The sequence below is a fragment of the Thalassophryne amazonica genome, chromosome 5, assembly GCF_902500255.1.
Source record: "Thalassophryne amazonica chromosome 5, fThaAma1.1, whole genome shotgun sequence".
In the NCBI taxonomy this organism is placed as follows: domain Eukaryota; kingdom Metazoa; phylum Chordata; class Actinopteri; order Batrachoidiformes; family Batrachoididae; genus Thalassophryne; species Thalassophryne amazonica.
The window spans coordinates 25,369,305-25,379,657 of NC_047107.1; the positions used below are offsets into that span (position 1 = coordinate 25,369,305).

A 10,353-nucleotide genomic window follows, 5' to 3' on the forward strand; every position below is an offset into this window, starting at 1 on the left:
CAGGTTGAAATACGAACTGATCTAGGTTCCACATGCTGATGCTGATGAAGACCAAATATAATGGGGTTCTTCCTTCAAGTAAGATTCCACCAAGGTTGGTAGAGATCAGATGAAAACGTTTTTTTTTTGTTTTTTTTATTCAGCCCTGAGCTGCTTGGGGTTCAGTTCGGGGTTCTTACCTTCGGCCACATCGTCGTCGATGGCCCCTTTGACCTGAGCGAAGCACCAGTGCACATCCCCGCTGTCATCATCGGCTCCTGCAGCACAGCCACAGTTAGCATCACAACTTCACAGGCGTTAGCCCGCGGCTAAAACACGGGCCACATCTCACTTCTTACACACGAAAAGCGTCTGGAATACCAGTTACAGTGGGTTTGAGGAAACACCACGCTGGGAAAAGCGACATTTCCACGCTGGGTTACGTTACTGACATGTAGCGTGTTGGAAATGAAGCTAGCAGCTAGCTAATGTTAACCACAGCCCATCATGTGTCGGACAGCATACGTTTTAAGACATATTACCCTGTGCTGTGTAGTTTTACCTGCCATGGTGAGCGACGCAAAGACAGGGCAGATCCCTGCAACGGGCTGAAGCTCTGGACCGGGAGCTGGGCTGATCCGGATCGGTTCTGAGCAGTGCAGGAATGAAACGGGCAGGGCTCCTATCGATAGTCAGAAGATAGCAAAAGTCCTCCCTGGAGTAAAGCTTTTTAGAAAAAAGGGCAAAAGTGCTTTCGACTGGGTAAAGTGAAAATGTTGAGGGAATATATTCAGACTTTGAACTCTACTTTGAGATTTCCCTCCTGCCGCTCCCTCTCTCCCTACTACTTTCAAAATGGCGCAACTCGGGCGGCGTTCAACAGCCTTCACACCGAGAAACCAGATTGGAGGGCACGTTCGCACCGGATTCATTCCTGAGCCTTCCCGAGGAACGTGACTTTTGTTTCTCCAAATACTGTGAATTTATTTTTAATTTGCCGCGTATCTGCTTTCCAATAAAACTAAATAACACTTTTGGACAAGAGTTTTATAGCTAAACTCCGCCCATGTAAATAACGACGTTGTCAAATCGAACGCACACACAAAGTATGGGATTCGAATGGTCAAGAATATGAAAATTTTCTTTGGCAATATTGGGGTTGTAAGGGGTACTTAAAAAAACATGTTACATTATTTAAAATAATAATAATTTCCGAAAAGTGTAACTACTGTATTTATTTATATTTATAATTAAAACAATTTATGTAGCATTTTATAACAAAGTGCGGCACACCATAAAATCAATAAAAGTATAATAAATATGCAATTATTAAAACCAAAAAATAAGGTAATAATACATAAAACTTAATTCAGTAAGATATGATTTAGACACCCTCAGCCAGCATAGGTACCTGAGACTAAATCAATAATCTTGAGTTTAGTTTTAAAAACTTGAACCACCTGATCTGGACTGGCAAACTATTCCAAAGCAATGGTGCAAAAAAAAAAAAAAAAATCTGTCACCTACTGACTCACTTCCTATTTTAATTTGAGCAAGGAAGCCAAAGTGGAAGTGCCAAAAACAGTTCTGACTGACCATTTGAGGCAGGCTCCCCATAAATATTGAACTTTATAGCAGAAATAAACGTTTTTATTGTCTGGTACGAAATAGATTTTGGTCTCTATAACTAGATTGCCTGTACATAACAACTGTATGCAGATGGATTTTCAAGAGAATCCATCTGTTTCAGAATTTAGAACAGGGGTCACCAACCCTGTTCATGGAGGGCACCTGTATGTTTTCTAATTCTCCCTGTTCCACTCCCAGGCAATTAAGTCTATCAGATGTGCTCAGCCAATCAACAGCTGGAAGACACCACTTTTTTTAAAGGTCTAACTTAAGTAGGTTGACGTGGAAAACATACAGGGCAGGGACTCTCCAGGAACAGGGTTGGTGACCCCTGCTTTATTGTGACTTCATCATCAGTCAATCACAAATACGTACTGACCATTATGATCTTTTGTTCAAATCTGTATCTCAGGGGTCACCAACCCTGTTCCTGGAGTTAATTGCCTGGGAGTGGAACAGGGAGAGTTAGAAAACATGCAGGGTCGTGCCCTCCAGGAACAGGGTTGGTGACCCTTGATTTAGAAGTAGGAAATTATGACATAGACCCCATGGACTGAAGCCAGAGACCTGCAAAATCTTTATATGAGGAAGGTTTGTCTTTATGGGTATGTAAAAGTGAGTGTTGTCAGTGAAAAGTTAATTGATATCTTCACAATATGTGTCCAGGAAGTGCTTATGAAGTGAAAAGAACAATGGGACAATAACAGAATCCTGTACGAATTTCAGCGGATGAAATGCAACGGTGTGTCACTTTATTCTGTTGATTCACACACAGACTTTTGTAACAGCTCAGACCCTGACAGGAAAAACACAGCAGGGCCCAGACAGCTGGAATACACATTGCCCAAGACAGGAAGCATCAATAACCAAGACAGTTTGTAATATGCATAGCAGGAATACATATTGCCAATTACCCACACAGAGGCCAAGACAGGAAACATCAATATGCACACCTTTGGCATGTTAACACATGCAGAACAGGAGACCCACTCTAACCACAAGTGGCGACACTTTGGTATGCACTTTGCACATCTGGTTTTGTTACTACTTACTGAACAGGAAACACACTCGGTACAGTGAATTATGTCCACAATGTCCATTATGTGTTGAATGTCCGCCACAACCCTGAGACACCCCATATTTCACCATGAAGGGTTTGGAATTGGTTAATATTGTGATCTGTTCGATAAGCACACTGTCGGCCAAGCAAAAATCTGTGTTATGGTTAGAGGTCCGGATGGGACCGGACCGGTCAGGCGATGGATTCAAATTCTGGGAGCAATGACGAGAACAGGTGTGAAGGAAAGGAGATTTATTTACAATAATGAGTAACAAAGGAATAATAATGCTGAAGCTGGTGATGGTGCCTGCAGAGCCGAGACAGGGCCCGCTCAGACTGGTGGAAAGCCGGGAGCTGCAGTGCAAACAGAACCAGGTTTGGGAGTTAGAGAGTGGGTTAAAATCCAGGACAGGAACTTGAGCCAGGTGGCCGCACAGAGCCGAGGACGGAGGAGCGTTCTGAGAAGATGAGGAGAACAAAGGTGAGTGAATGCACTCGTAACACTGGAAGCCTTTAACAACAGAATGCTCAGAGTTTGCACGGAGGCTTAATGCAGGAATTGTTCACAGTTCAGGAATTGTTCACAGTTCAGGAATTGCTCAGAGGTCAGCAGTGCAATTAAGCTGCAGTGCATCTTAAGACGCAGTTCAATTTAGCTGGAACTTGGCTTCAGAAATGACTTGGAAGTTCTTAGTAGTGCTTTATACAGTTCTTGGGAATAAACAGACAAAGTCACTGACAGGAGATGAATGAGAGGCAGAATCTCATGAACTCAGAGATGACAGGATCTTGGCTGATTGGAGCAGAGTGGCACGTTCTGAGGCTGACTGCAGATTAACAACGACACAGCTGTGAGTTCCAAAAGTGACGGAGTAGTTTCAGGTAGTAACGTGGAAGCCAGGATACGTTGCGGCATGGAAGCTGCACAGGAAGGCGTCTGGAAACACCTAAGGTCAAAGTACTCTATTGCAGAAAATAGAGCGGCCTGATTACATTTGAGAGAAGCTGCGGGAAGCTCAGAATTCATGCTGAGGGTGCCTCAGGGAAATCTCTCAGAAGACAGAGCTTAAGGTCAAGGTAACTCATGGAAGCATCAGTAGAATCTGGCAAGGACTAAGCTCAAAGCAGGGGTTGAAGTAGCATGCTCATAATCAGGAGCTCATGAATCACAGGTGCGAGGAGTTGATGAATCTCAGGTGTTCCTCGGCTCTGCAACATGCCACCTGGAGGGAAAACAGACAACACTCAAAAGGACAGACAGGGAGAGGACAATGGCAAACAAAGGCATCCCATGACAATCTGATCAGAAATGCTAAAATAGTTTATATTTAGCAATACAGGATCAAGTCTATCTGCCAACATGGAATGATCAATAGTGCCAAAAGCTGCACTTAGATGCAATACTAACAAGATTAAAGTGAAATCTGAATGCATAGTGATTAGAAGATAATCACGTTAATGCCTGTATTTTCCAACTCAGCCACATGAGGTACACAGCCAGTACATTCTGAGTGCCAGTCCAAAGCCTGGATAAATGAGTAAGGTTGCGTCAGGAAAGGCATCTGGCACAAAAAAAAAAAAAAAAAAAAAAGGCACAAAAAATATGCAGGTCAGAAATGGAAATTCCATTCCAGACTGATCAAGGCCCGGGTTTACAACTGCCACCTGTGCCGTTGCCCAACAGGGTGCTATTGCAGATTGGGCTACTGTTGAAGAAGAAGGTGAAGAAGAAGGCAAAGACTTTGAATACTGGCAGTATGACTGGTAAAGGGAGGAAGTTGGCTGATACAACCCCAACTGCAATGAAGTTGGGATGTTGTGTAAAATGTAAATAAAAACAGAATATAATGATTTGTAAATCCTCTTCAACCTATATTCAATTGAATACACCACAAAGACAAGAAGATATTTAATGTTCAAACTGATAAACTTTATTGTTTTTGTGCACATATTTGCTCATTTTGAAATGGATGCCTGCAAGACGTTTCAAAAAAGCTGGGACAGTGGTATGTTTACCACTGTGTTACATCACCTTTCCTTCTAACAACACTCAATAAGCATTTGGGAACTGAGGACACTAATTGTTGAAGCTTTGTAGGTGGAATTCTTTCCCATTCTTGCTTGATGTACGACTTCAGTTGTTCAACATTCCGGGGTCTCCGTTGTCGTATTTTGTGCCACACATTTTCAATGGGCAACAGGTCTGGACTGCAGGCAGGCCAGTTTAGTACCTGCATTCTTTTACAACGAAGCCACTCTGTTGTCACACGTGCAGAATGTGGCTTGGCATTGTCTTGCTGAAATAAGCAGGGACGTCCATGAAAAAGATGTTGCTTGGATGGCAGCAGGTGTTGCTCCAAAACCTGGATGTATACCTTTCAGCATTGATGGTGCCATCACAGATGTGTAAGTTGCCCATGTCATGCGGGCACTAACACACCCCCATACCATCACAGATGCTGGCTTTTGAACTTTGCACTGATAACAATCTGGATGGTCTTTTTCCTCTTTTGTCCGGAGGACACGACATCCATGATTTCCAAAAGCAATTTGAAATGTAGACTCATCAGACCACAGCACACTTTTCCACTTTGTGTCTGTTCATTTCAAATGAGCTGAGGCCCAGAGAAGGCGGCGGCGTTTCTGGATGTTGTTGATGTATGGCTTTCGCTTTGCATGGTAGAGTTTTAACTTGCACTTGTAGATGTAGCGACAAACTGTGTTAACTGACAACAGTTTTTTGAAGTGTTCCTGAGCCCACGCGGTAGGATCCTTTACACAATGATGTCGGTTTTTAATGCAGTGCCACCTGAGGGATCAAAGGTCATGGGCTTTCAATGTTGGTTTTTGGCTTTGCCGCTTACGTGTAGAAAGTTCTCCAGATTCTCTGAATCTTCTGATTATATTATGGACTGTAGATGATGGAATCTAGAGGTGCACCGATCGATCGGGCACCGATCATTATCGGCTGATCACGCCTTGATCGGTTTGATCGGTGATCGGCAAAATGCGCCGATCAAAAGGACCGATCACAACAGTGCAGGCAGTAGCGCAGGGAGCGCTTGGTCCTGTCATGACATGCTTTCCTCTGTGACATAAAGTCATTTTTACTTCTGATATGAGCTGGACGGACAAGGAGAGCCTCTAATGTAGTCCATGTCCCTCCAGCTCATATCAGAAGTCAAAATGAGTCAAATGGCTCTGAGAGATCTAAATAGACTGCTCTGTAATGAATTGAACCACACTGCCATCTAGTGGATATCCAGTGTGCGTGAGTGTGTATTTGTGAATCAGTAGGCATTTTGATTTTGTTTATTTTTTCATATGAGTGTAGAGGTACAGAGAGTACAAAGAAGCTTTGTTCATTTGATTTGCTTATATTGTGAACTGCCATGATACTGGAATTGACAACTAAGTTCGAAATAAAAAAAATTGATTGAATTGCTTGAGTGATTTGTTTGTGGATCTGTGGATTTCGCGAAAAGAATGTCTCAAAATTACTTCACAGAGGAAAGCGATGAATGCATGTAATTGGTGATCCACAAATGCTGAAACTCAATTCACAAATACAATTTCCAGTTTTACAAATGTAAATTTTTTTTTTTTTTTTACAAATTAAGTTTTATATTTGCAAATAGAACATTATTTGCAAAGACCAATTTACAAGTTATAAATATGAAATTTGCATTTGTGGATAGCTGAACACATTTGCAAATCAATGATTATTTGTAGATCACCCTGTGTGCATTTACAAATATTAATGAGACAATTTTAACCCCATAGAATGAGGGCTGTATTTTACATTCTCAACGTATTCTCTGTAGGCTGTAACCTGAGCAACATGAAACATGGGGAAAAAAAAAGCTTGCTGGTAGAACAAAGTCAGTGTAATAAAATAAAAGTTGGCAGTTTATTCTAGTGTCTTTATTTGAATACATGTTTTTTGTTTTCATCATTAAGTTTTAATGCAAAAATAGTACTATACATTAGACCTATATTCTTATTTGGGCATGATCCAATATGTACTTGATCGGTATCGGCCTTAATCGGTATCGGCAGATCAAAATTTCAGTGATCGGTGATCGGCCTAAAAAATCCTGATCGGTGCATCGCTAATGGAATCCCTAAATTCCTTGCAATTGAACATTGAGAAACATTGTTCTTAAACTGTTGGACTATTTTTTCATGCAGTTGTTCACAAAGTGGTGACCCTCACCTCATCTTTGCTTGTGAACGACTGAGCCTTTTGGGGATGCTCCTTTTATACCCAATCATGACACTCACCTGTTTCCAATTAACCTGTTCACCTGTGGAATGTTCCAAACAGGTGTTCTTTGAGCATTCATCAACTTTCCCAGTCTTTTGTTGCCCCGGTCCCAGCTTTTTTGAAACATGTTGCAGGCATCTATTTCAAAATGAGCAAATATTTGCACACATACAAAAAAGTCTTTTAGTTTGAACATCAAATATCTTGTCTTTGTGGTGCATTCAGTTGAATATAGGTTGAAGAGGATTTGCAAATCATTGTATTCTGTTTTTATTTACATTTCACACAACATCCCAACTTAATTGGAATTGGGGTTGTATGTGTACAAGAACCAAGTGGAAGGGAATTAAGGCCAGGAGCATCAGAGGTTTTTTTCAAGTTGTTGTATCATGCTGTGGATAGGAGGAGAAATGATATTGGGGTAATTTTAAAGGATGAGTATGTTTAGAGTGTGTTGGAGGTTAAGCGAGTGTCTGACAAGTGATGTGTGTGAAGTTGGAAATTGAAAGGGCAATGTTGAATGCCATCAGTGCATATGCCCCACAGATACACTGTAGGATGAAGGAGAAAGAAGATTTCTGGAATGAGTTATTTGAGGTGGTGGAGAGTGTACCCAAACATGAAAGAGTGGTGATTGGAGCGGACTTCAGCAGGCATGTTACTGAAGGGAACAGAGATGATGAGGAAGTAATGGGTCCATATGGTGTCAAGGAGAGGAATGTGGAAGGGCAGATGGTAGTAGATTTTGTAAAAAGGATGGAAATGGCTGTTCCAAACCAGATTGTTTAATAAAGTCTTGGAAAGTGAGAGGATGCCTGAGGAGTGCAGGCTAAGTGTGTTGGTTCAGCTTTTTAAGAACTAGGGTGATGTGCAGAGCTGCATAATTGATGCCATGTTCAATCCACGCTCCTCTTCTCTGGATTACAGCTGCAACACGCACATTGAAGTTTGTGATGACATTACCACACATCTCAAGAGGGATGAAAAAGAAATTCTCATCAAAAAGTGGTAACATTGTATTGGCCCACCCTGTATTTGAGGACTTAGAGAAAGCTTATGACAGGGTACCAAGAGAAGAGTTGTGAAGAAGTCTGTAGTGGCAGAGAAGGATGTGAGGGTGGTGCAGAATATGTACAAGGACATTGTGACAGCGGTGAGATATACCGTGCATCCAGAAAGCATTCACAGTGCTTCACGTTTTCCACATTTTATTACAGCCTTATTCCAAAATGGAGTACGTTCACTTTATCCCACAAAATTCTACTCACAACACCCTATAATGACAACATGGAAAAAGTTTTTTTTTTAATTTCTGCAAATTTATAAAAAATAAAAACTAAGATTTCGCATGTATTCACACCCTTTGTTCAATACTTTGTTGATGCAGCTTTGGCAGCAATAGGGTAGCACAGTCTCTTTTGGGGACGGGCGCTAAAGGGGTAAAATGTGACGCATATGACATAATTTCTCTACTTCCGCGGTAAAAACCACGGAATTGTCAATAGGTTTTTGGGCAAATTACATGCAAAGTGAAAATGCAAAGAAAAAGTGACGATGCGGTGGGAAAGTGGACATGAGTTGCGGTTTGTTTATGAGCCAGAACACAAACATGTCAAGGCGGTTTTGCAGGCGAGAGAACGGAGCTACTCTGGTTAGCTGTGTAGGCTAACACTTACCGACACAACGTCTCCTACCTCCTTGCCTTTTCTTCTCCACTGGGAACAAAATAAAAACAAAAAACTTTTTGTGACTGCTTCAGCGATTGCAGCCAAAACAAAACTGTACACCATTTATTCGTGTGAAGTTATGTTGTGTATATATTAAATTGAGGTCCCAGTAAGCGGTCAAATCTCGCGATATCACGGAGGGTTCAAACAAGACTACAGTCTCCTATTACAGCCTCAAGTCATCTTGAATATGATGCCACAAGCTTGGTGCACCTATCTTTGGGCAGTTTTGCTCATTCCTCTTTCCAGCACGTCTCAAGCACCAAAAGGTTGGATGGGGAGTGTCGGTGCACAGCCATTTTCAGATCTCTCCAGAGATGTTCAATCGGATTTAGGTCTGGGCTCTGGCTGGGCCACTCAAGGACATTCACAGAGTTGTCCTGAAGCCACTCCTTTGATATCTTGGCTATTTGCTTAGAGTCAGTGTCCTGTTGAAACATGAACTGTCCCTCAGTCTGTGGTCAAGAGCACTCTGGAGCAGGTTTTCATCCAGGATGTCTCTGTACATTGCTGCATTCATCTTTCCCTCAATCCTGACTAGTCTCTCAGTTCCTGCCACAGTAAACATCCCAACAGCATGATGCTGCCACCACCATGCTTCACTGTAGGGATGGTGCCTGGTTTCCTCCAAACATGATACCTGACATTCACGCCAAAGAGTTCAATCTTTGTCTCATCAGACCAGAGAATTTTGTTTCTCATGGTCTGAGAGTCCTTCAGTTGCCTTTTGGCAAATTCCAGGTGGCCTGTCATGTACCTTTTACTACGGAGTGGCTTCCTTCTGGCCACTCTACCATACAGGCCTGATTGGTGGATTGCTGCAGAGATGGTTGTGCTTCTGGAAGTTTCTCCTCTCTCCACAGAGGAATGCTGGAGCTCTGACAGAGTGACCATCGAGTTCTTGGTCACCTCTCCGACTACAGGCCTTTTCCCCTGAGCGCTCAGTTTAGACAGGCTGCCAGCTCTAGGAAGAGTCCTGGTGGATCCAAACTTCTTCCATCTACAGATGATGGAGGCCACTGTGCTCATTGGGACCTTCAAAGCAGCAGAAATGTTTCTGTATCCTTCCCCAGATTTATGCCTTGAGACAATCCTGTCTCAGAGGTCTACAGACAATTCCTTTGACTTCATGCTTGGTTTGTGCTCTGACATGCACTGTCAACTATGGGACCTTATATGAAGACAGGTGTGTGCTTTTGCAAATTATGTCCAATCAACTGAATTTACCCCAGGTGGACTCCAATTAAGCTGTAGAAACATCTCAAGGATGATCAGTGGAAACAGGATGTACCTGAGCTCAATTTTGAGCTTCATGCCAAAGGCTGTGAATACTTGTGTACATGTGATTTCTTAGTTTTTTAATACATTTGCAATAATAATAATAATAATAATAATAATAATAATAATAATAATAATAAAAACTTTTTTGTGGAAAATGTGGAAAAAGTGAAGCCCTGTGAATACAGGAGTCTCCATGGATTATGCAGATGACACTGTCATCTGCAGTGAGAGTAGAGAGCAGGTTGCATCTAGCCTGGAGATGTGGAGATATGCTTTGGAGGGAAGGGGAATAAAAATCAGTAGAAGCAAGACTGAGTACATGTGTGTGCATCAGGATAGCCCGGTGCTATAGTGTGGTTACAAGAAGTAGAGGTGGTTAGGGCTGTTGAGTTTCAATACTTGGGGTCAAA

General features: G+C 42.1%; 1 protein-coding gene across 1 annotated transcript in view; it reads right to left on the bottom strand.

Moving 5' to 3' along the window:
* The window catches only part of ppp2r2aa (protein phosphatase 2, regulatory subunit B, alpha a), a 54,633-nt gene extending 53,595 nt beyond the window's left edge, over positions 1-1,038 (bottom strand). The window contains exons 1-2 of the mRNA XM_034169823.1: positions 542-1,038; positions 180-257 (exon numbers count right to left, since the gene is read on the bottom strand). Coding sequence (XP_034025714.1) covers positions 180-257; positions 542-548 — 85 coding nt within the window. The 5' untranslated portion in view covers positions 549-1,038. The remainder of the gene's footprint in view (positions 1-179; positions 258-541) is intronic.
* Between the last annotated feature and the right edge of the window lie 9,315 nt (positions 1,039-10,353).